Raw genomic sequence first — 27,485 nt, 5'->3', positions numbered from 1 at the left:
TATATATATATATATATATATATATATATATATATATATATATATATGTGTGTGTGTATAAATGTATGTGTGTGAGTTGTATGAGTTTGTGTGTGTGTGTGTATGAGATGTATGAGTTTGTGTGTGTGTGTGTATGAGATGTATGTGTGTGCATGCGCGTGTGTGTGTGATGTATGAGTTTGTGTGTGCACATGTGTGTGTTGTATGAGTTTGTGTGTATGATGTGTTTGTGTGTGTGCTGTATGAGTTTATGTGTGTCTGTGTGTGTGTGAGATGTATGAGTTTGTGTGTGCACGTGTGTGTGTGTGAGAGAGAGAGATGTATGAGTTTGTGTGTGATGTATGAGTTTGTGATGTATGAGTTTGTGTGTGTGATGTATGAGTTTGTGTGTGCACGTGTGTGTGTGAGAGAGAGAGATGTATGAGTTTGTGTGTGATGTATGAGTTTGTGATGTATGAGTTTGTGTGTGTGATGTATGAGTTTGTGTGTGTGTGAGATGTATGAGTTTACACTTTATTCTGTTCACACCTGAGATCACACCTGACTTGTTTACAGCAAAAATAAAGAAATCACATATTTAAAATAAAAAAATGTACTGGTCAAAAACAGCTGAACATTAACAGTTGACCAAAATAAAATAAAACTAAAATAAAAGCTTGTCATGTTTTGATTTACATATAATTTTCATAAAAGATAAAGGATATAAAAACTGAATTTGTATTTAAAGTAAAAAATTTTAATCTATTGTTTTGGCATATTTTTAATCATTTTCTAACAACAGTAGGCTATTTCATGTGCATGAGTAAGTAAAAAAAACAATACTGTGTTATACAGCGCTATACAAATAAACTTGAATTGAATTGAATTATACACTATATATATGTGTGTGTGTATAAATGTATGTGTGTGAGTTGTATGAGTTTGTGTGTGTGTGTGTATGAGATGTATGAGTTTGTGTGTGTGTGTGTATGAGATGTATGTGTGTGCATGCGCGTGTGTGTGTGATGTATGAGTTTGTGTGTGCACATGTGTGTGTTGTATGAGTTTGTGTGTATGATGTGTGAGTTTGTGTGTGTGATGTATGAGTTTGTGTGTGTGCTGTATGAGTTTATGTGTGTCTGTGTGTGTGTGAGATGTATGAGTTTGTGTGTGCACGTGTGTGTGTGTGAGAGAGAGAGATGTATGAGTTTGTGTGTGATGTATGAGTTTGTGATGTATGAGTTTGTGTGTGTGATGTATGAGTTTGTGTGTGTGTGAGATGTATGAGTTTGTGTGTGCACGTGTGTGTGTGAGAGAGAGAGATGTATGAGTTTGTGTGTGATGTATGAGTTTGTGATGTATGAGTTTGTGTGTGTGATGTATGAGTTTGTGTGTGCACGTGTGTGTGAGAGAGAGATGTATGAGTTTGTGTGTGATGTATGAGTTTGTGATGTATGAGTTTGTGTGTGTGATGTATGAGTTTGTGTGTGTGTGAGATGTATGAGTTTGTGTGTGAGATGTATGAGTTTGTGATGTATGAGTTTGTGTGTGTGATGTACGAGTTTGTGTGTGTGTGAGATGTATGAGTTTGTGTGTGTGAGATGTATGAGTTTGTGTGTGATGTATGAGTTTGTGATGTATGAGTTTGTGATGTATGAGTTTGTGTGTGAGATGTATGAGTTTGTGTGTGCACGCACGAGTGTGTGTGTGTGAGAAATGTATGAGTTTGTGTGTGATGTATGAGTTTTTGTGTGTGTGTGATGTATGAGTTTGTGTGTGTGTGATGTATGAGTTTGTGTGAGTGATGTATGAGTTTGTGTGTGTGATGTATGAGTTTGTGTGTGTGATGTATGAGATTGTGTGTGTGATGTATGAGTTTGTGTGAGTGATGTATGAGTTTGTGTGAGTGATGTATGAGTTTGTGTGAGTGATGTATGAGTTTGTGCGTGTGATGTATGAGTTTGTGCGTGTGATGTATGAGTTTGTGTGTGTGATGTATGAGATTGTGTGTGTGATGTATGAGTTTGTGTGTGTGATGTATGAGTTTGTGTGTGTGATGTATGAGTTTGTGTGTGTGATGTATGAGTTTCTGTGTGTGATGTATGAGTTTGTGTGTGTGATGTATGAGTTTGTGCGTGTGATGTATGAGTTTGTGCGTGTGATGTATGAGTTTGTGCGTGTGATGTATGAGTTTGTGCGTGTGATGTATGAGATTGTGTGTGTGATGTATGAGTTTGTGTGTGTGATGTACGAGTTTGTGTGTGTGATGTATGAGTTTGTGTGTGTGATGTATGAGTTTCTGTGTGTGATGTATGAGTTTGTGCGTGTGATGTATGAGTTTGTGCGTGTGATGTATGAGTTTGTGCGTGTGATGTATGAGTTTGTGCGTGTGATGTATGAGTTTGTGCGTGTGATGTATGAGTTTGTGTGTGTGATGTATGAGTTTTTGTGTGTGTGATGTATGAGTTTGTGTGTGTGTGATGTATGAGTTTGTGTGTGTGATGTATGAGTTTGTGTGCGTGATGTATGAATTTGTGTGCGTGATTTGATTTATTTGAATTTTATTTTCAGTTTAATCATTCAAATAGTCAGATCTATCCTCTTCAAGTGTGGGAAAGCGCACAGTTGGAAAAAACACTCGACAGTGAGTGATGTATGAGTTTGTGTGTGTTGTATTATTTTGTGTGTGTGATGTATGAGTTTGTGTGTGTGTGTGCGCGTGCATGTGTTGTATTATTTTGTGTGTGTGATGTATGAGTGTGTGAGTGATGTATGAGTTTGTGTGTGTTGTATTATTTTGTGTGTGTGATGTATGAGTTTGTGTGTGTGTGTGCGCGTGCATGTGTTGTATTATTTTGTGTGTGTGATGTATGAGTGTGTGAGTGATGTATGAGTTTGTGTCTGTGTGTGATGTATGTTTGGGTGTGCACGTGCGTGTGTGCGTGATGTACGAGTTTGTGTGCACGTGTGTGAGAGAGATGTATGAGTTTGTGTGTGTGCGTGTAAGTGATGTATGAGTTTGTGTGTGATGTACGAGTGTGTGTGTGATATGTATGAGTTTGTGTGTACACGCGTATGTGTGTGTGAGAGAGATGTATGAGTTTGTGTGTACACGCGTATGTGTGTGTGAGAGAGATGTATGAGTTTGTGTGTGTGAGTTTGTGATGTATGAGTTTGTTTGTGTGTGTGTTATATTTAAAATGACATGGATTCCCAAAGTAATTTAAATATTTATCGGTCAGAACATAATAGATTGGGGTAATGTGATCATGTACAGATATAAATCTTCTACATCCCCTTCTCTGCTTGTTGAGCCTGTAAGAAAGACCGCAGATTTCTCCATCCACCCATTTTACGTGTTGTCTCCCATGAAAATTACGAGGTAGAATGCGACAAAAAAAAACCGGAAATGCCTCCCGTTGCATCCTGGGTAATGTAGTTATACGCAGTATGATGACGCTGGCGTGAGGCAATGTCGAGTCGAGTCCGATTTGATTCCATGCAAATGGAGTTGAATTCCAGAATCACTTGTGCAGGATGACGAAAACGTTTCGTGTCTGAATAAAGCGTAACGTTCCCTATATTCCATCTGCATGTCAGCTTCTGCAGTTTTGCACAGAGTAAGAAAACTAAAGTACTGTATCCGAGGTCTTGATTTAATCTGAACAATCCAGATAAACAAATGCAGTTTAGTTAGCAATGTAATTTATACCACTAACTGTAGCTTCATTAACTTAACTGGCTATTAGGGACTGCACATAAACCTGACGATTACCTGGCTCTTTGTGAAAAAAACTAAACAAAACAACACTGCCAATAAACACGCAAAGGGCGATTTGTTACACACACAAATCTCCTACTTGGAGCTAGAACAGGTTCCTCTGTGCGGAGTCGACACCCAACTTTGGTTTCGAATCTCGATTACCAATTCATGGAATCGGAGAACCGACACTTTTGGGATTTGAAAGACTTCCAGCACTTTGAGGAAAGGAGGAAAATGTGAGAAATCGGTCCGAAAAAGTGGTGAATATAGAAGCGAAAGGTTTACAGAGTGAAATTAGAAACGCATGTAGACACTTTGGAAAAGAGTTATGGACACGAACCCACTGAATACTGAACACAACGACAGAGAAGCGGCAGCGGCGGCGGCGGCGGCGGCCACAAACTCAGGCAGAAACCTCCGGGGTTCATGCAGTACCGGGTCCAGCACGGAGACTTTAGACAGGTGAATGCTTTTTAAACCCATTAAACACTGTTAGTGTGAATACACGATGTTTCGGTGTCACGGAGTATTTGTAAAGATGAATTCTAACTGCCCTATCTTCATATAATATTTGTTGCTATTCCTTTTGTTTGTGTTGCAGTCCTACAGGTGCTCATGTTGAATGGTGTAAACAGCTATTTGCAGCCACAATGTCAAGTCAAAATCCTGGTGCCGTGACCTCAGAGGCTCGAGACTATAAGGTGAGCAGGACAGTCACATAAACATGCATTAACAAATCCACCAGGTATCCAACACCACCAAAATAGCAGTCTATCTAGTGTTGCACTTCACAACTTCCTATTTTATTAGTTGTCATTATTCTCTTTTATATCAGTTAAACCACTGGCATTACAAAATTGCATTGAATTTTATTTTTTCCAGGCCAGAGTTTATAATGGGGACTTTGAAGGACTCAAACTCCTATTTTTTATTTATTTTTATTTTTTTTAAATCTTCCAAAGGTTAGATGGGTTCTTAAAAAAAGACAGCCGTTATAATTAAAGTATAAAGTAGGAAAAACAGTGAAGAAAAGAGACGAGAGTGCAGCATAAACCCTGTTTACATTTGCAACTACAATATTATGTACAGAATATACACCTCAAAATATAGGTGTAAATGTACATCAAATACATATAAATCCCATTGCTGAAACCACTTTATGCCTCAAACCACGACTGAGATACTCATTATCCAGTGCATATATATATTTACAGTATTTACCTGCCCCTCCCAGTACTGATCCATGACTCACACATGCCTTCAGAAAAAATTCAAGAGACTTACGTAAAAACAAGAAACCACACACCACAAGTGAGTGGTGAAGTGCAATGAACTGATTACATGCATTTGACAACAATGTACATGTGTGTGGTTAAAATGAGGATGCAAACTAGAAAACCAGAGCCAAAACACTTGGAAAGTGCAATGGAAAGAAGGAGATGGAATGAAAGTGCAAAATGAATAAGATACACAGGTATAAAGAGGGTAAGTGTGGGAAACAGAATTAATATATATTTAAACCTTGCTGTGTAAGGGGATGCACTGAAACATGAAAATATGCTACCTCAAAACTTTAGAATTAATGTATATCCTTTTGGGGTTAGTAAATGCTTATTTAAGATATAGCAAGATTTTCGTATTTTTTACTCCCCTGCAGCTGTGAATGTATTCATGTGAAAGTTTCTTTGGTGTAAGACCTAACGTTCTCCTCGATATTATCACTCCACGGTCCACCCGCAACTTGCTATTAGCGGTAAGTTACAAGAAAAGAATGAGTCACATTTGGTGGTGTTCCATCCCTAAATAACCCTGGACTCAGTAAGTAGAACTCCAGACATTTAGATAATGGTGGATTTCTTGACCAGGCTTTCTCTGCAGTAATACATTTTATTTCACTTTGTGTGTACTTCTGTTTATCATCTTTATCATAGGAAGAGGAAGAACCTCAAATTTTGTTTTGTATTTTACTAGATTAAAACTTGAGTACTTTCCAGTCTCTTGTGACATTTCCTATTCTGTTCCTCAATTTGTTCTTAAACTGTAAGTTGGCAATTCTCTATGCAAAGCTCTATGAATTGTTCATTGTTCTCATGTCACAGCACTGACTGCAGTGGGGACTGGTTTCTGTAACTCCTCTATTCTTTTTTCTCTTCCTCTGTCCATAATTCATTTTTGTGCATTTTCTTATCATTTTCTGATATAGGATTATGATGATGGAATTCTCTTGGACAGCGATGGCCAGCATAAAGACTTCTGCTTGGCAAGTCGCGTGTGCGCATGTGTGTGTTTTTGTGTGTGCGGGTGTGTTTGTTTGCTTGTTGTACCCTGTGCCCCCCAGACAAATATGGTTTTGGTGTAATATATGCTGTTATGGTATAAATTGAATCCCATTGTGGACATTTGGGCACCACAGAGACAGATTGTATGGAGAGAAAGAGATGGCCTTTAAATAATAATAATAATAAATCACGATGAATAGACAGAATAAAATAAGAACGGCATATTAAAATGGCATTATAGAGTGTAGTTGTAAGGTTTAGGGAAGTTCTGTGAAGGGAAATAATTAAATGAAAATTTACAAATATAAATATATTGTAAAGATCAGTGAACAGTAAAGAACAAATGTGACCGTCACCATTTATATTTAAAAGTGCCTCAGTTCTATAAGGTACACTTTAATGGAGTTTTAGAAGGTTACCTGGTAAGATCAGCTGTTTGCTCCAATGGTCCATGTGATCATTACATCATGCAATTCCAACTTTTTAAATGCATTTTCATACTCCTTGTTTCAGTGTTTTTGACCGACAGAGGTGGAACCCAACAAGGTTTATTGCTGTTGCAGATGTGACCAAGTTTTAGCGTGTTCTGAGATGCTTTTCTGCTCACCACAATTGTACAGAGTGATTATTTGAGTTTGTCCTTGTCCTCTTTCAATAGTAACTTTATTACCTATAAATTAATACCTAGTATTGTATAGGTCCTCCTCATACTGCTTCTCTGACTCACCGAGACATGGACTCCACAAGCCTTCTGAAGGAGTGCTGTGGTATCTGGAACTAAGACATCAGCACCTGATCCTTTATGTCTTGTAGGTTATGAGGTGGGGTCCCCATGGATTGAGCTTGTTTGTCCAGCACATCCCACAGATGCTTGATCAGATTGAGATCTGTGGAATTTTGAGGCCAATTCAACACCACGAGCTGTTTGTCCTATACCTCAAAACATTCCTGATTTTTTTTTTTTCTTCTATTATATATTTTGTTGAACGTGATCACTGAGTTTAGGGAAAACCATTGCTATGAAAACGTGTACTTGTTTTGCAACAGTGTTTAGGTAGGTGTATAATTAACTTCTACATGAATGCCAGGGCCAAGGTTTTCCAGTAGAGCACTGCCCAGAGCATGACCACCTGCCTAATTCCCAAAGTCGTGTCAGCTTTCTCCCAGGTAAGCAATGCTGACACATGGGTGAGTGTCACACACCCAGCTGTCCACCTGATGTAAAAGAAATCATTATTGTTTAGACCAGGCCGCCTTCTTTTATTGCTTCATGGTCCAGTTCCGATGGTCACCTGCCTATTTTAGGAGATTTTAATGGAAGACAGAGGACAACATGGACAATGAGATTGTTCTGCAGTTACATAGCCTCATACACAACAAGCTGTGAGGCACTGTGTTTTGACACCTTTAAATTTTTCAGCAATTTGTGCTACAGTAGCTTTTTTGAGGGATCAGGCCAGGTGGGGTTGCCTTCGGTCCCCACGTGCATCAGTGAGCCTTGGTAGGTGCTTGACATTGCATACTGTGTAAAAGTGTAAAAATCATGCAACAGCTGCGTAATGCTGATGAGCCTAGTCACCCAGGCTGATCAGAATAGCCAGTGCCTTCTTAATAACAAGGCACTGTTTTGTTCATGGTAGTGACAGTTTTGCCCTTTGACACACAGCTGTACATTGAATTGAAAGACTGCATTCTCTTCAGCCTTTTAAGACAAAGAGTGTTGTCAGAGATGTTCCTTCAATTTGGCAAGTAACAAAAATCATCAGATGTGTGTTGAGATATAACTAGTTAAAAGTTCTATCATTTCTTAGGTTTGGATCCTTCTCTGGTAGTGCATTCATTATTCTCTAGCCTCTAATAACATGCTTGTATGTGTTCTGTAATACTCCCACCTCTTGGTCTTGATATATAATAATACTATTCTGTACAAAATATTTTTGTTTACACATTAGAATTGTCTTTTTTCCAAATGTCCACTTTTTATTTGTAGCATCTTCATTCTTAAGTTGTACAATAGTGGTGCATTTACAATTTTCTCCTATTCAGAAACAATAAGGTCAACAAACATTTGAAATACTGCATAACTGTGTGAAAGACAAAGACAGTGTAGGGAGGTAATGAGAGACTCTTTATAATCCTCTGTGCAATCAGCATCTTGTCCTTGGTGCCCAGAAGACTGCTTTTGTATTTTCTCTTCTTTGTTGTTACCATTTAAATTTTATAGATTTTTTTTCTCATATAAGCCTGAAATACTCTTTAAAAACGTAAACTGATTCTTTGCTTTAAACAGCTTTGGTTTTGACAGCCTTTTATAGGCAAAATTATAGCCTTCTTTTCTTGTTTATTTTTGTCCTCCAGACATTGGGCAGGGCCCGTGTTACTCTGTAAAGGGAAACACTGTGTAGTATTCTTGTGCAGCCACTGCTTTCATCTGCCATTCATTTTTAAGCTTTGAGATTTAACAAGTAACAATTTCCTTGGTCCATATGTGTTACATTGTCATATTACAACTATACTGGAATTGCCCCTGTATTTTTTACAACCTCTTCCATAGTTCACTAATTGCTCTTGTCTTTTTGCATGAATGACTTACCTGTGGTTCCCTTAGCCTTCTTTTTCTGTAGTATTTAACTCACACTACAAGAGTGTGGTCACAGTTTGTTAAAAAATATAAAAATAAAAGTACTCATGTCATAGTGTTACTGTGTTTATTGTCAGGCACTGAGGGATGGCAATAAACAAGCAATGCTGGAGGAGGCTCCACGTGTACCTGGAGAGACCATCAAAGCTATAGGTAAGGTAATGTTGCAATCTGATGGTACTGATGATGTATATCATTAAATATCATGTCTTTTCATCAACAGTTATACTCCAGTCCATAACAAATTGGACATCGACAAAGTTATTGTATTTGAGCTGGGTCAATTTTGTTACAATTTTTTAATTTATTGCTTGTGACCCAAAGCCTATGAAGTATTTTGGCTGAATTCTAAAATCACATTTTTCACACTCCTGAAAAATCTAATTTTTAATAATAATAAAAAAATCTTATTGTTTATTATTTAATGTATCCAGAAATATTGTTTCAAGTCACATGAAATTTTGCAAAACAGAAACAAACTTGATTTCTATCTAGCTCATTACTGAGAATTCACCACCAAAGGAAATGTATTTTTCTCAGTTATTAGTGGTTAGCACATTTGCCTCAGTGAATGAGAGTGTGTGTGTGCCCTGTGATGGGTTGGCACTCCGTCCAGGGTGCATCCTGCCTTGATGCCTAATGACGCCTGAGATAGGCACAGGCTCCCGTGACCCGAGGTAGTTCGGATAAGCGGTAGAAAATGAATAAATGAATGAATGAATTTTATCTCCTGTATACGGTGGTAGATCGCTAAAATAATAATACATTTGTCAATTTCCAAAAATATATGGATTTTAACGTATATTTCTGTAAATTCTCTCACCATTTGGAGTCTGTACATTTTTTGTTCATCACAACCGTTTACAAGTTACATTCATCCAGTGTTTAAAAAATATTTTTATATGTCATATTCTCCCTAATCTGATCAAATGTACATAGATAAATATATAAAAAATATGTAGACATGTACCTGCAAGTCCTAGATTTCTGAGGTGAGCGTCATTTCAGATCAAGTGGGCAGGTGCTGGTTATTCATTTTAACAGTATCTGTAACATATGAAAAACAAACTCTCTTCACAGAAAAAAATGTTATGTACATCTGTCCTTTCTCTGGAGCGGTGAGTGGCACATTGACAATCACAGACTACAAGCTTTACTTCAAGAGTCTCACTCGAGTAAGATCCTTCCTTCTCTTTATCATGAGCTTTGTTTGCAAACATGTTTAAATACCTGAAATCAACAGATTTGTTTTTGTATTTTGCTTGTTGGCTTTTGTTTGTGCGGTTAGACTTGTGTGTGTTAATCATTAAAATAAAACATCCTACTTTAAGAATGCAAACTTGATCTAAAGAACAGTGAAATTTATCTGCATCTAAATTTGTCGTTTGTTAGTGTGTGTAATACCCACACACCTATAGAGATGGCTGCTCTTATGTGTAACACACCTGGAAATATAAATCAGATTCTACTTCTGCTAGAATCCTCCTTTTGTATTAGATGTAAACCTGGGAGCTATAAGCCGCTTGGAGACTATCGGGGTGCAAAGCCATGGAGAGAACACTGAAGCCCTAGAGATCGTCTGCAAAGTAAGAGAGAGTCCTACTTCTCTCCATTGACTTGTATACATCTAGACTCATTCATTTAACACGAACTGTTTCTAAAAAAAATTCCATGTTCACTTTAAGGACTTGAGGAACCTAAGATTTGCCTATAAAAAGCAAGGACAGAGCAAGTTGGAAATCTTTGAAATATTATCCAAGTATGCATTCCCTCACTCCCATGACTTGGTAAGGTTCACAGTAGTTGTTTTCTAACCCATTAATCAGTATGGTTTACCATTGCTTTTCCAAGAGTTTTTATCCTGTGTTGTTGAACGGTTGCTGAAAGAAGTAAGCAAATTGTTACTAAAACGTTAAACAGTGTAATAGTTTGCTGACTATATTTCAGTATCAGACTTTATCAGGATTAATTAGGTAAAACCATGCTAGCTTACTCATTACTTTGATTTAAATTGAGGCTAAAACCAACTTCCAGAACTCCAACCAACAGCTATATTAAGTATATATACATATATTTAACCAAGGAACAAGCCACGTATAACTAATTTGTTTTATAAAATTGTGCTGGCTTTCCATGACTGATTTTCCTCTAGAAAATTTAGCTATATTGCCCACAGTGTTATGAAAATATGCAGTAAATCAAAGTTTTAGTGCTAACTTGTGCTTTCTTGGCCTGCAGCCTCTCTTTGCATTCAGATACCTTGAGAAGTTTCCAGAAGATGGATGGAAGGTTTATGATCCTGTCGCTGAATACAAAAGACAGGTAAAAGCATGTAACAACCCAGAAAGATTTATTGACAGAAGTGGATTATTAACGCTATTTTTATTTGAACCCCTCGGAGCACACACAGCTGCAGGTGGCTTTATAAGGGTGCAGTGTGTAAAGTTCGTACCCTCCACTGGGCCAGTCTTATTGTACAGTATACTAATTACAAATAGCAAGTTAACCAGAAGATGTTTATTATAAAAAAAATTATTTACAGTGAAAAAAGGTACATATTTCAAGTAAAAACCTCAGGAACCTCAGTAGCAGGAGAACAGCCAAAATATTAATCACTTCAGCATTCAAAAATAATGGGAATTATAAAGAAAAAAATAAACTAACAAATGCTTGTAGCGCTTTTATCAAGGATGGGAATTGCAAGAGAGTGGGAGGGTTAAAGACACAGTCTTAAAAATTAAACCGTAATTAGTAAAAATAATGTTAACTGCTCTTAGAATATTGATGTTATATCAAACGCATGCAAAACCTAATCAACACCTGCAGAAAGAATATAGCACTGTACACATCTCTGAACACACATGTACAGCTTGTTTTATTTTGATAGTGAAAGACTGTGATCCTACTGTACATGGACAATCTAACAGATCGTACTTATATTAACAAGAAATGTAATTAGTGTCAGTGTTTAATTTACTAAATGATGCATAAGTATTGTGTGGGAGTTTGAGTTTTACAGGAATCCCATTCATTACTATAATATTTGCATTCTGCTTTTATCCTCACTCTTTATCAGAAGGCATCTAATTGCATTCTGTAAATAACCTGCTTGCACCCTTTGCTGGATAACGTTTCATCTTTTGAATTTTGGATACATTTTTCTTTTTAACAATTTTTTTCAATATTCAAAATATATCAGGAATATTAGCTGTTCGTTTCTTATTTCTTTGGGTTTCATATTATGCCTCTGCCAGTAAATGGTGGGGCATTGTGTTTTCAGTTGTTTGGCCATTCCTGAGATTTTTATTAGATTCAAATCTGAAAAACAATTATATAAGTATATTTAAATGCTATTTCAAAAACATTTTTTTTTTTTTACATTTTTTTTTCTTTTTTTTTTCTTTTTTTTTTTTATAAATGTTGACAGTTTTTATAGTATATAGTATAACAGATGTCTACAGTAATTGACAGAATGTTATCTGACCTCATGCTGTGTTCTATGCAGTTTATTTGAATGTTTTTTGGAGCTCACGGAGAAAACAGACACCAGAGAAGTCAATGAGGCACGCTAATCTTTTCTCTCTCAAAGTTGAATTTAAATTCAGTGTTTTTCCACTTGTGTAGTGATGTTAAGGTTTTGTTAATGCAGGTTATCAAACCTACTGAGATTGTGGTGTGTGGTAGTCTATTGCAGGTATTTTAATGTGGTAGAGATATTTTAACGTTAAAAATTGTTTAACTGATCTGACTTAAAGCAGTAAAACCTGCTTTATTAATTGTATAAATTTATTATAGTAGAATGGCAGAGGGTGTCCATGAGGCCAGTGCCTTTGATGGCCTTGAGTTGGAGTCAGAGAACAGCCCATTTTTCTGTTTTATTTATTAAAACATTTCATGACAGTTTCTCTCTTTAGCTTTATGCCTGAATGCTCTAAAGCAACTTCCATTCCTTGTCATCCATGTTTTTGTAATTTTATTTAAATTGTGAATTTACTGCATGTTTCGATGATAATCTTTCAAACAGATATTAAGTATACCCATGCAGAGGTGAAACTAAATTTTATCCAGTACTGATCATCAAGCATTATGAACAATGAGTATCACTATGACTGAGTGGCATTTCGGGGGGTGTGGTAGTGGTTAAGCTCGAATCCCAGAGCCACCAAGCTGCCACTGCTGGGCCCCTGAGCAAGGCCCTTAACCCTCAATTGCTCAGCTGTATAAATGAGAGAAATGTAAGTCTCTCTAAATGTAAATATAATGTGAATAACATTAATGAACTATCAACACTGAATGATGATGAATATAGATTATTTCTGGCCTCAATTCCTGGTTCAGCTGGCTGCACAGGTAGTACTTTGCTCATTACAGAGTATGTTTACAGGTGGGCAAAAATGTAATATATGATACATATAGCATTGGATCAGGTAAACATGAACAGCATCTAAAGTCTGTATATTATTCCTCGGTTGGTCAGAATTTTAAAGTATGTTCAGAAAATCACATCATGACCCAGTCAGTGTGTTTGTTTGCTGTATACAGGGTCTGCCCAATGAGAGCTGGTTTATCAGTAAGATTAACAGCAATTACGAGCTGTGCGAGACATACCCAGCCCTGCTTGTTCTGCCCTCTAGCATTAATGAGGATGAGCTCAGGAGAGTCGCTGTCTTCAGGGCCAAACGCCGCGTTCCTGTGAGTCCAATCTGCTACACCACTGTTATTCTAGTTCTTTAGCTCACACATTTTGTAGATGAAATCCTTGTGGCTTCTTCAATAACTGTATATTTTAATGTCAGTATATTTACTTAGAATGATATACATACATTAGAGATGGGTAATATGGCAAAAACATCATCATGATGAATGATGTGGTCATGATGTATGATATATCGACATTGAAACCTCATTTAGCTGAAGATTTAGTCATTTGTTTCTTTTAACGTTTACAAGTACAAAGAAAACTGTGTAAAACATAATGCTATAAATCACTGCAGATTTGACCACACTGAATGATGGATGAACGAGTTTGTATCTGGTTCATCAGTGTGTCATGTGACATCAAAATGAATGGTGACTTAAGTACAGATGATAATTCAGCCTCAGCTGCTGCCCTCTAGTCCTTATGTACATATTAAAGAGATGAGAATATGACATGCAGCAGTTTACTCTCTTTATATCTGCACTACTAATTTATGTGATTCTAAAATCAGCCAATCATATCATTTACAGATAACAGTCCAATTCATGTTCACATTACACATCAGAATGGGGAAATTGTAAGCTCTGTGATTCTGACATGGTTGTTTATGCCAGACAGGTTCGTTTGAGTATTTCACAATATTTGCTATGATTTTCACTTATAGTCTCTGCATTTTACACACAACAGTGCAAAAAATCCAGGGAGCAGGTGCTCTGTGGGCAGAAATACTTTGTTTGTGGGAGAATGGATAGACTGGTTCAAGCAGACCGAGCAAAACTTTTGGGGTGCAAACTCTTTAAGCCCAGAAGCCTTGTGTGAGCTGAGAATAGGAATCTGAGCCTTCATTATGTCACAGGATCAATAAAATTGGCCAACTGAATAAAAAGGAAACTTTGTTTGGTACACACACACACACACACACACACACACACACACAAAAAACAGTCTCTAGAGTTTCCACAGAATGGTTATTGAATGAGTGAAGGGAACTAAGATTCATTAGTTAGTAAATGAATGATGATTGATATTTTGTTGTATAAATTTTATTTTAAATGATCTTTATATACCCAGGTACTCTCATGGATCCATCCGGAGAGTCAGGCAGCCATAGTGCGGTGCGGTCAGCCACAGGTGGGCCCTTTAGACCGTCGCTGTAAGGAAGATGAACGATACCTCCAGACCATCCTTGATGCCAATGCCCAATCACACAAACTCTGCATCTTTGATGCCCGTCAAAGCAGTGTGGCAATCACAAACAAAGTAAGCACAGAGTTGTTGTAAATGAATTATTGATTTATCTTAATTGGTTGAATCCTGAGGATGATGTATTGACCTTTTATGTAGTTGGAAATGTTTTGTTCTGGAATCAGTTTTAAAGCTACCTTTAACTTGAGATCTCAGTAAATATTTAGTGTCTTAATATAAACAGTTGACCCCGAAAGTTTAAAAGTACATATGCTAAATAGATTCATGTTCAGTTTTTCAGTCTTAATATCTTAGTTTTTTAGTTTTAGTTCTTATTAAATTGCTCGAAAAACATAATTTGATTCCATATGTTAACATATTTCTTTGTGAAACCAGAAATCAGAGAAGGAGGGTGTCGAAGGGCTAGACATACTGTATTTGTAGTTTAAAGAAGTCAACAGTGGTTTAGCAAATTAGCTTAATAATGCAACAAAGTGTAGATGACTTGTTTTCAGCTGGGTAGAATTTCTCACTGCATATTTTCCCCACTGTTTTGTTGTTTTTACTTTCCCAGAGACTATGGATCTTTTTTCTGCCTTATATCTAAGCCTAATGTGGCCATGAGGGGATTGCCTTCCAGTAATAAAGTGAATTTAAGAAGTGTCAAGCTTTCTGGAGCTTTCATACTTGGATAAAATAATGCATAGCAATTTTTTCCCCTCTAAGCATTTATTTTAATGATAGCTATTCTTAATAAACAATGGATTATGGCAGTTAGAAAAAAATGCCCACATGAATGAATGAATGTGTTTTTTTACAGGCCAAAGATGGTGGCTATGAGAATGAGAGTTTCTATCCCAATGTAGAATTGAACTTCCTGGAGATTCCTAACATGCACGTCATAAGAGAGTCCTTGCGCAAACTGAAGGAGGTGGTGTATCCTTCCTTTGACGAACAGCGGTGGTTCTCTTCTGTGGATGCCACACATTGGCTTGAGTACCTCAGGGTGAGGGTGTTTAGAACAAATTCATTTGTAAGCTGTGTGATTGTTTCCATCCTGACCACAGTCCTCACTTCATAACCGAGTAACCATGTGGGTATCTTCCTCAAGTTACCTTTTATTCTACTTCATTGAGTTCCAAACTGCCAGGCTGCTTTTCTGAACTAGCCTATGCCACATATCAAAGTTATCACAAGGGTTCAGGACTTAACCCTAACCATAACCCAGTGATAACACCTCATCACTGTAGGGACACACATAATTTAACATTAGACAGATCACTTAATTATTCTACATCATCAAAAAAAATCAAGACAAGTGAATATTATTGAAATTTCCCATGTGAATAGCTGTTGCTTGCTGGTGCAGTGCGGATAGCTGATAGAATCGAGTCGGGGAAGAGTTCAGTGGTGGTGCACTGCAGTGACGGCTGGGACCGCACAGCTCAGCTCACCTCTCTGGCCATGCTGATGCTGGATTCTTATTACCGCTCACTGAGGGGCTTCCAGGTGCTGCTGGAGAAGGAGTGGCTCAGTTTAGGACACCGTTTCACCTCAGTGAGTTGAAATCACCTACTTAAGATGTGGTTGTTTTGTGTTTTTTTTGAGTTATTTACTAAAAATCTGATTAATGTTTTTTTAAATTCAAATTTGGATTTGGGGATGTGTGTATATGTGTTTATATATGTGTATATATCTAAATTTAAAACCTTTTTATTTAATATATATTTTATATTATATTATATATACACAGGGGGCACGGTGGCTTAGTGGGTAGCACGTTCGCCTCACACCTCCAGGGTTGGGGGTTCGATTCCCGCCTCCGCCTTGTGTGTGTGGAGTTTGCATGTTCTCCCCGTGCCTCGGGGGTTTCCTCCGGGTACTCCGGTTTCCTCCCCCGGTCCAAAGACATGCATGGTAGGTTGATTGGCATCTCTGGAAAATTGTCCGTAGTGTGTGATTGCGTGAGTGAATGAGAGTGTGTGTGTGCCCTGCGATGGGTTGGCACTCCGTCCAGGGTGTATCCTGCCTTGATGCCCGATGACGCCTGAGACAGGCACAGGCTCCCTGTGACCCGAGGTAGTTTGGATAAGCGGTAGAAAATGAATGAATTAATTATATATACACACTATATAGCAGAGATGGGGGACTCGAGTCATATGACTTGACTCGAGTCAGACTTAAGTCGCAAATTTGAGACTTGAGACTTGCTTGACAAATATTAAAAAAAGACTCAACTTGACTTTGACTTGACATTCAAGACTTGAGACTTATTTGTGACTTGAGTTAAATGACTCGAAATAACTTTTTTTTTTTTTTTTTTTTTTTAAATCTGTTTTTGAACGCACGCAAGAGCGTAATCTAACCACGTGATGCAGCAGGCAAGCAGAGGGAGAGCGCGCACTAACTAATAAACCTTAACAGTCGTGACGAAACATGGAAGGCGCTTAGTGATGTGCAATACCACTTAATTCCTTAATTCCTATTCGATCTGATACCAAGTAATACCCAGGCTGGTATTGCCGATACCAATACTTTCTACATATTTTATGTGTAGTGTGATATGACAACTAGTTTAACGTAAAGTAAAAAAGTAGGCTGTAGGCTTACCAATTCCAAATTATAGCTGCATAATGACAAGAAAATAAACTACTCTCTTATTATTTAATTATAAAGAAAATCTCAGACTTGTAAAACAGGTTGAAAATTACACACAAATAAAAAAAATGTGACTCAAACTTGTCACAAAATATTCCATATCCACTTTTTGCTGTTCTTTCATGATGTGTGCAAAAAATGAATGATCTATTCAAAAATTAACTTAGAAAACTTTTTTCTGAGCTTTAACGCCAACTTTTTTTAGGATGGCACTACCTGGAAATAAATGTGTGTGGTCGCAGCCTCTCTCAATACACTCTTAGTACTGATCTCAGCAAAGCTACTCGTTGCATTTATTTCATTAGGATAGCTTACTATGTTTCACTAGTATTTTCTATTTGAACAAACTGCTTTCTGTTAACTTGTAAGAATGCTGGGATTCCGGGGAACTCTTGAACATTAAAAAACTAAAGCCTTAATAGACGTGAATAACATTCCCACAGTCAGTGATAACGTGACTATAACGCTATCTCTCTCTACCTGGATAACTTCTGCCGCTGCTTCTAAATGACTCACTGATTGAAGTCTGTCTTGGGCACAGACGTTTACAGTATATAAACGTCTTTTCGTCTTTTATAAACGTTTATATTGCGTCTTCTTGCCGTGGACCTCCTCCTCAGACCGCCGTTTCATTATATCATCATATTCACTCATGACTTTTCATCAGATGTTTAGCAAGGTTTGTAGTGTTACACTGTATTTCACTGTCTTTCCACACACATCACACACAGCGTCACTGCTGTCTTTACAGCTAAAATACAGCCAGACATGACTCCTTTTGCACTCAGCCATAGTCGCTCTTCAGTCTGCAGTCTTCGTAGCGGGAAAATAAAGGGTTGTAGCGGCCGGCTCCGTCACAAAGCCGCAGTGCACACACACCTGACTGGCGGAAGGAGAAGTAGTTCCTTCCCCTAACTTGATATAATTAGACTTTTCTGGTGACAGCAAGTTACTTATGATAACATAAACACTCACTCCGAATTACTGAGTTTAAATATCGATCTTTTTATATGAGAATCGATACTAGAGCAGGGGATGTTGGGATCGTAAATATTCAATACTTTAGTATCGATCCGCACATCACTAAAGGCGCTACACCAAAAATTATTTTGGGTACCGGGATTTTGGGGATCCAGTCCCCTTATTCGGTTTAACCACTATGTATTGAAAATAGCCAGTGACTCAGCTGTCCGGACCTCTAGGGGAAGTTCGTTCCACCACCTTGGTGCCAGTACAGAGAAGAGTCTTGTAGTATACTTGCCTCTTACCCTGAGAGATGGTGGAACCAGTCGAGCAGTGCTGGTAGATCGGAGGGTGCGGGGTGCAGTGCGAGGAGTGATGAGGGCTTTGAGGTAAGAGGGAGCTGGTCCATTTTTGGCTTTGTAGGCCAGCATCAGTGTTTTGAATCTGATGCGTGCAGCTACCGGAAGCCAGTGGAGGGATCGCAGCAGCGGGGTGGTATGAGAGAACTTTGGCAGGTTGAAAACAAGCCGGGCAGCTGCATTTTGGATCATTTGCAGAGGACGGATTGCGTTCATAGGTAGACCTGCCAGCAGTGCATTGCAGTAATCCAGTCTAGAAATGACAAGAGACTGAACAAGTACCTGAGCAGCCTGTGTGGACAGAAATGGTCGAATCCTTCTAATGTTGTAGAGAAGAAACCGACATGAGCGAGTCACATTAGCAACATGAGAGGAAAAGGACAGTTGATTGTCCATGGTTACCCCAAGGTTGCGAGCTGTGGCTGAATAGTCAATAGTGAACCCTTTCTGAGCCACAACTGACAACAACCTCTTAGAGTAGTTCTTTACTAGGTTGGCACAGGTTTCCTGAGGGATTTTAGCCCATTCTTCCATTGCAAATTGCTCCAGCTGGTCCAAATTACGTGGTTTCCGAGCATGGACATTCACTTTGAGCACTCGCCACAGATTCTCAATAGGATTGAGGTCTGGGCTCTGTGCGGGCCACTCCAGGACCTTTGTTTTGGTATCCTTCAGGAACTGTTGGACCAATTTCGATGTATGCTTTGGGTCATTGTCTTGTTGGAAGACCCAGCGACGACCTAAGGCTAGACTACGAGCAGATTTCTGCATATTATCCCTCAAAATGTCAACATAATTTTCTTTTTTCATGATGCCATGCACCCGAACAAGGCTCCCTGTGCCTGAAGCTGCAAAACAGCCCCACAGCATGATGCTCCCACCACCATGTTTAACTGTGGGAACTGTGTTCTTAGGGTTGAAGGCCTCACCCTTTCTTCGCCAAACATAAGCAACATCCATGTGCCCAAACAGTTCCAGTTTAGTCTCATCAGACCAAAGCACAGACTCCCAAAACTCATCTTTACCTTTCAAATGTTCACGGGCAAACCTCAGTCTAGCTGTGATGTGCCGCTGTTTGAGTAAAGGGGTTCTTCTGGGACGATGGCCCTGAAGCCCACCACGATGAAGAGCCCTCACAACTGTGTTCCTTGAAACATCAACTCCAGAAGAGGCCAGGTCAGCAACAATCATCTTGGCAGATGTCTGGGGCATCTTGCTGATATCTCTGACTATTTTCCTCTCCAGGGTTCTTGAAATCTTGCGCTTACGACCACGCTCAGGTTTGTTTCTTACAGAATTTGTCTCCTTGTACTTGGCAATGATGCAACGTACGGCGGTTCTAGTAAACCCTAAATATAAAAATAAAAAACCTCAGAGTTGCAAGCACAGCCATATTCTTGTCTCGCACGCACACGCACACACATTCAATTTAAATGGATAGTTCACCAAAAAATTTTAATTCTGTCATCATTTTCTCACCCGCATGATGTTACAAACCTGTATAAATTTCTTTGTTTTGATGAACACGGAGGAAGATATTTTAAGGAATGTTTGTAACCAAACCATTCATGAGCCCTATTCACTTCCATAGTGGGGAAAAAAGAATACTATGTCCATTAAAATAAAAACCATTGTACTTTTTTATATATACTTTTCCATGGCCTTCTGGCATGTTTGAGGCATATTGAAACTGTTCATGCTTTTATGTTGGCCTTATTTCAGTTACATTTACATCTTAGGTTTTGTAGTTTTGATTTTTATTCATTTTTAGATTTTTATTGTATTCACAACTCTTGCAACTTTTTTGTTGCAAATAAAACTCTCATAGAGTTTTAAATACTGTAAATACCATAAATACTGTAGATTTAACTTTGTTTAATGTATGACTTGCCAGTGACTTGCTTGACTCAAGCTACGACTTGACTTGAATTGCTTGACATAAAGCAGTGACTTGACTTGACTCTCACAAAAATTGGCTCGGACTTGAAGGTTAAGACTTGACTTACTTGTGACTTGCACATGTGTGACTTACTCCCACCTCTGCTATATAGTATAGTATATTCTATCTATCTCTCTATCTATCTCTCTATATATCTATCTATCTCATATATAAAATAATATCTATTTCTTCCTCTCTAAGATGACAGGATTTGGGGGATCTGGAGGTGTTGTACACTAACGGTGTGTTTGTTTCTCCTCAGCGTGTAGGACATGGTGATGAGAATCACGCCAACTCGGAGCGTTCTCCTCTGTTTTTGCAGTTCATAGACTGTGTTTGGCAAATGACCAGACAGGTGAGTTTACTTTACATTAATGCAAAGTACCCTGAAGGATTTATGAGCTGCTGAAAAGATCCAAATAACCTTTAAATGCTTTAATAGCCAGGATGTGCAAAATATGTACTGTGTGTGAATATGTATGTCAGTGAATGAGGAACTGTAGGATTTGAAGCTATCGTGGATTTTTATATGGAAACTTATGAATTTATGATGTTCTCAAAGAAGTTTGACCTGTAGAGTTTTGTGTAAACTGTGTATGGCCCTTTAATCAAAGAACTTCCAATGCAATAAGAGAATTCATGGACATATCATCCTTGTTGAAGCCGAATGAAGACTGTATTGCAAACAGTATTATATAGTCTTAATATTGCCTGCTCATTAATAAAATTGAAAATTGGGCAGGCGGATTCGTGTATACTGAAATAAGTATGAACAGTATGACCAGCAAATAAAGATAAATTCAACGCTGTCCACAATAATAATCAAGCACAATAAAACTTCAGCCTTGAAGTTTTAAAATACTCTTTTCATACTCTCTTTAAAATAGAATTTACAGCTTTGTTGTATGCTGTTTCAAGTGGAGGTGTGTCTTAAGAATCCAATATGTGGAAATACATCATCAGTATCATCCTTAAAACTCTATTAGCATGTGCATGCACTTCCCGTCAGCTCGAATCATTCAGAATCACTCCTTGGACTTCAGAATTCAGTAGAGGTAAACCGCTGAAGTCCCAGATCAGCAGTCTGTGAAATACTCAGACCATCTGTCACTTACAGTCGTATGCAAACGTTTAGGAACCCCTGACAATTTCGAAAAAATCTCAAAGCTGACGATTTTCTTTTATAAATATTTGGATCAGCAATTTCATTTTGATCTATCAAATAACTGAAGGACACAGTAATATTTCAGTAGTGAAATGAGGTTTATTGGATTAACAGAAAATGTGCAATATGCATCAAAACGAAATTAGACAGGTGCATAAATTTGGGCACCCCAACAGAAAAATCACATCAATATATAGTAGAGCCTAATTTAGCAGAAATATCAGCCTCTCGATGCTTCCTGTAGCCTGTAATGAGTGTATGGATTCTGGATGAATGTATTTTGGACCATTCCTCCTTACAAAATATCTCCAGTTCAGTTAGGATTGATGGCTGCCGAGCACGAACAGCCCGCTTCAAATCACCCCACAGATGTTCAATGATATTCAGGTCTGGGGACTGGGATGACCATTCCAGAACATTGTACTTGTTCCTCTGCATAAAAGTAGATTTTGAGCAGTGTTTTGGGTTGTTGTCTTGTTGAAATATCCAGCTTCGGCGTAACTTCAACTGTGACTGATTCCTCAACATTATTCTCAAGAATCTGCTGATATTGAGTGGAATCCATGCAACCCTCAACTTTATCCAGATTCCCAGTACCGGCACTGGCCTCACAGCCCCACAGCATGATGGAACCTCCACCAAATTTTACTGTGGGTTTTAGCAAGTGTTTTTCTTGGAATGCTGTGTTCTTTTGCCACCATGCATAATGCCCCTTGTTATGACCACATAACTCAATCTTTGTTTCATCACTCCACAGCACCTTATTCCAAAATGAAGCTGGCTTGTCCAAATGTGAGTTTGCATACCTTAAGCAATTCCGTTTGTGGCATGTGTGCAGAAAAGGCTTCTTTCGCATCACTCTCCCGCTTCACCTTGTGCAAAGTGCGCTGAATTGTTGAATGATGCACAGTGACACCATCTGCAGCAAGTTGATGTTGTAGGTCTTTGGAGGTGGTCTGTGGGCTGGTTTTGAACGTTCTCACCATCCTTCACCTTTTCCTCTCCAATATTGTACGTGGCCTGCCACTTTTGGCCTTAACAAGAACTGTGCGTGTGGTCTTCCATTTCCTCACTATGTTCCTCACAGTGGACACTGACAGCTTATATCTCTGCAATAACTTTGTTTTCAGGTCATTTGAGAGTTGTTTTGAGGCCTCCATGTTGCCACTCTTCAGAGGAGAGACAAAGAGAACAACAACTTGCAATTGGCCGCCTTAAATACCTTTTCTCATGATTGGATGCACCTGTCTATGAAGGTCAAGGCTTAATGAGCCACCAAACCAATTGTGTGTTCCAATTAATCAGTGCTAAGTAGTTACAGGTATTCAAATCACCAAAATGGCAAGGGTGCCCAAATTTATGCACCTGTCTAATTTCGTTTTGATGCATATTGCACATGTTCTGTTAATCCAATAAACCCCATTTCACTACTAAAATATTACAATGTCCTTCAGTTATTTGATAGATCAAAATGAAACTGCTGATCCAAACACACAAATATTTATAAAAGAAAATCATGGAAATTGTCAGGGGTTCCTAAACTTTTGCATATGACTGTATAACCATGTCACTGTCACAATCATTGAGATCACATTTTTTTCCCCTCCAGTCTGATATTTGGTCTGAAAATTGACTGAAGCTTTTGAGAAGTATCTGCATGATTTTTTTCATTTCACTGCTGGCACATGATTGGCTGATAATTACATGCATGCACAGGTGTACAGGCGTTCCTAATAAAGTAGTGAGACTAGAGATAATATTGCCAGAATTAAAAGCTTTCATTTCCAAAATTAAACTTAACACATATATTTTCCGTTCTATTTTAGTGTCTGTAATAATAAGATGAATGTCTGTAATATTAACCTAAGTCAGAAATGCTGAAAGTCTCGACCAATCTGATGGCTGCCGCCCTCTATTGGAATGTAGTGGTGCTGCATCGGAGCCAGAAGTATATTCAAAGCAAGAGGAAACTCAGCCTGCCTGGTGCTGTTTACTTATGTTTTGTGGTCTGTACTGTGTGGTCTGTACTGTGTCCTTCTCCACAATGCAGATTCCTTTGAAAGCTGTGAGAAACAAATGATATATGTTCAAACGAGAATAGATACCGAAGATTAGATACTTAAGAAGATGCCTAAATAATATGAACACCATTGCTGTACTGGCATGCTAGTTAATGTTGCTGTATATGCTTTGGAAGTTGGCACAATGCTGATGATATATTTACTACATCCCAAAAATTACAGAAGTATATTTTCCACCATGACCACGCTTGTCCAGCTTTATTTCTATTTATCACAATTTTTTTGTAATTATTATTTTATAATTTTTTTTTTTTTGCAATTGTTATACCAGTGTTATAATTGCTGCAGGGTTGATTTTTACTGGTACACAAACATATATTTCATGCACATAATTAGGTTGCCTTATATGCTGTCTCTGTGGAATCATAAGTGAATCATTAAATGTGATTTTCTCCCTTTTTGCTTTTGGGTGTAAGCAGACTTCAATAATACTTAAATTCTGGGTGAACTACTGCTTAAAATATAACATCCCCAAAACATTTTAGTGCATACTACTTCTATTGCTGCTGCTACTACTAATACTTAAAATACTACTACAACTACTACTAATAATAAAACAAGAGGGTTTTTTAAGCACATAGCCAAAGCTGTATTTGCACTGCATTACTATAGTCCAAATAAAATGTGTGCCTAAACACATGAATTTGTCACCTTGATTGTTTATTGTTTATTTTGCTCTCATTCCTCAGTTTCCCTCAGCATTTGAGTTCAATGAGCTTTTCCTCATTACTATATTAGATCATCTCTACAGCTGCCTCTTTGGGACCTTCCTCTACAACAGCGAGCAGGAGCGAACCTCAAAGGCAAGAAATACACTCATAGTTTTAATAGAGTAATTCTCAGTTTTTTCTGGGTAATATTGAATATTTTAGGACACACTTGGTCCCTTTGATTAAACTAGGCATTTAGGAATCTAGGAATCTTAAAATTCACATACAGATTTCTGTTTCTTCCCTTTTCCTTTTGTAAACTCAGTGCTTCAGGTTTGTGAGGTCTTGAGGTACACATATCAATAGTCACATTAAAAAATGTTATGCAGTTGCTGCAGTATCAACACAGTTGTCAGTATAAAAATATATTGACTATGAATAGAGATCATTACTTTTATGCAGCAAAATAACAGTTTGTTTACATTGCTGGTAAAGGTGCTGCTATAATGTGGGATTTTAGTGCATTATAAGAATAACCACAACAGAACACAGTCTTTAGGAAATTCACAGACTAAGCTTTGCCTGCTGATGTCCGACAACAAGACCTGGTGCACAGTCAGTGTTTCTGTGCATCCCTGAGGTCTTCAGTGGGGTTGAGGTCAGCACTCTGTGCAGGAGACTTTATGGATCTCAAAGTATATATAACAGCCTCATCATGCTGGGCCCTTTAGTTCCAGTGAAAGGAAATCTTAACGTTCCAGCATATAAAGATGTTTTTGTGTATTTCCCCACTGTGGGGTCAATAAAGTTTCTTTTTTTAAATATACAATTGTGTGCCATCTATGTGGCAACAGTTTGGAGAAGAACCTCATACAGATGTGACGGTCGAGTGTCCACAATCTTATAATGTATTTTTATAGTATATCTTTATGAAAAGAAATGCATTTCTGTCTCCCTCCAGGGGGTGTTTACTAAGACCGTGTCACTGTGGTCATACATAAACAGTCAGGCTGAGGACTTCACCAACCCACTTTATCTAAATTATGAACATCATGTTTTGTACCCGATGGCCAGTCTCAGGCACTTGGAACTCTGGTTGAGTTACTATGTACGCTGGAACCCTCGAATGATGCCTCAGGTGGGAACTGTATAGGAAATGTTTCACAAAATAGGCTTAGTTACACTATTTCTTTTTATAAAAGGAATTTAAAAGAAAGTATAAAAAAATGTATCAGGGCATTTTGCTAGTGTCATTTCTCACTATTGACAAATGTTTACCATGTTTTACTTTAAATGACATGTTTCATTGACAGTTTTAAAACATTGTAAAATCACTCTTTTTGTCAGGTGCCTATTCACCAGCATCTAAAGGAACTGCTAGTTATGAAGACAGAGCTGCAGAGAAGAGTGAAGGAGCTCCAGAGAGAAGCCTCTTCATCTCCGTCACTCTCCTCATCTTCAGAGCTTGGGGGAACAGCTATGCAAACCACTGTCTGAAACACACAGAGACATGATCAACTCAGCAGTAATTCTCCTTATTCCACAGTGTTTGCCAGTGCTTGATATTCCTCTGTCAGAAAGTGTTGATTAATGTTCTAGCAGCTCTAGTGGCTGACAGCAGTAGCCGCTGCAGAGCAACTCGCAGGATTATATTAGCACACCCATTCTAATACGTTACTATTTCTTTAGGAAGAACTTGCACAGAGACTTTTTTTTTTTAACAGTTTTCATTGATGTTTATGTAATGGTCGGAGGAACAAACTGTAACTTTATATTTTTTACCATGGGAGGGTTTTCAGACAAAGGACTTTGTGCCTCTTTTCAGTAATATGACAAGCTATATTTTTCTATTTTATTAACTTAATAAGAAAGAAAAAAGACTCATGAGGGAACAGCTGTTTATTACGTAAGAGATGGTGGAAGTAACTTTTAATTTTAATTGCCGTGCTTTTAAAAATGGTCATTATCACAAAGCTTTACAGAAATATGATTCATTAAGTAGATTATATGCCATGTAACGGTTAATGACAATGTACATCAATGTATGAATCTTATATTTTTCATACATTTAATAGTATTAAATGTAACTATACATGAATATAAAATACATCAGTTCGAATTATTAATAACTATACATTAATAATAGAGTTTAAATGTTCTCAGTCTTAAAATGTTGTAGAATAAAATTTATATAGCACTTCAGCTTTGCATTAATCAGAAATAATCAGCTTTGATTATCTTGCTTTATGCAGCAATATTAATAATACCACCTTAATTATATGACAACCTTGTTAATAATGACATAAACTGTTACTAAAAGTGCTAAAGATGTGGTATACCAAACGAAATGGTATCTGTTAAATACACTCAATATCCACTATAACACCTGTAGCCTTGCTCAGTTACAACTGATATAAAAAGTCTACAATCCCCTGTTAAATAAAAAAAAGAATGGAAGATGAATCATATCAGAACTTTTCACCTTTAATGTGAACTTACAACATACAGAATTAAGTGAAATATAATTCGAAACATTTTATAAAAGAAATAGGGAAAATAAATTTCCAGTAACCTACCATGGGTATGGTATTTTGTTTTTTCCACCAAACTTACCTTTTGGAATTTGACTTTTCAAACCATAACATATTTTACCGCATGGTTTTGGGGTGATTTAGTTTAGCCTTCCACCTTATACTGTACTAGGTTTAAGAACCGGTGAGATTGCACAGATGTTCATTTCCCCATGTAGGTTTGCTTTTTAATGTTTGTATACACTAGGTCAGAAGGCAGGTGCCACCCCTTGTATTTCTTGTTAATTTAGCCTATTGTAATTAGATTAATGTTTGACAGATGTTTCATATATAATAAATCCTAGTGGTTTACTATATTCATTCACTATGTTCATTCTTTTAGCACCATCCATGTCTCTTGTCATCCTCTCTCATAGCTGAAACTAGTTTCTCTGTTGTCCTGGTTTCTGACCATTAATCTGTGGGATGCGGTGGACAATGTCCAATCCATGGGGGGCATCACCTCAAACTTAAAGGATATACCGCATTTCCACCATCAGGGCAATATTTAAGAAATTCCAGTCAACTGGAAATGTTATGAATCAAATTGGAAA

General features: G+C 37.7%; 1 protein-coding gene across 2 annotated transcripts; it reads left to right on the top strand.

Annotated features, from left to right (window-relative positions):
- Nucleotides 1-3,795: 3,795 nt before the first annotated feature.
- On the top strand, nucleotides 3,796-27,248 carry mtmr1b (myotubularin related protein 1b). Of its 2 annotated transcripts, XM_060890817.1 has the most exons (16): nucleotides 3,796-4,204; nucleotides 4,344-4,443; nucleotides 5,946-6,002; nucleotides 8,740-8,815; nucleotides 9,743-9,837; nucleotides 10,141-10,248; nucleotides 10,348-10,449; nucleotides 10,901-10,984; nucleotides 13,205-13,354; nucleotides 14,433-14,621; nucleotides 15,367-15,552; nucleotides 15,897-16,103; nucleotides 20,728-20,820; nucleotides 24,401-24,514; nucleotides 25,323-25,499; nucleotides 25,709-27,248. In XM_060890817.1, the coding sequence occupies exons 1-16, from the start codon at nucleotides 4,071-4,073 to the stop codon at nucleotides 25,856-25,858; spliced, it is 2,022 nt and encodes a 673-aa protein (XP_060746800.1). In that variant the 5' UTR covers nucleotides 3,796-4,070; the 3' UTR covers nucleotides 25,859-27,248. The 2 variants fall into 2 exon arrangements, with proteins under 2 accessions (XP_060746800.1, XP_060746801.1); XM_060890818.1 differs by lacking the exon at nucleotides 5,946-6,002 and having other exon boundaries at nucleotides 3,803-4,204.
- Nucleotides 27,249-27,485: the final 237 nt, after the last annotated feature.

Source organism: Tachysurus vachellii, chromosome 17 (genome assembly GCF_030014155.1).
Source record: "Tachysurus vachellii isolate PV-2020 chromosome 17, HZAU_Pvac_v1, whole genome shotgun sequence".
Taxonomy (NCBI): domain Eukaryota; kingdom Metazoa; phylum Chordata; class Actinopteri; order Siluriformes; family Bagridae; genus Tachysurus; species Tachysurus vachellii.
The sequence above is the reverse complement of the archived record's forward strand: the minus strand, read 5'-3'. Positions and strand labels throughout refer to the sequence as shown.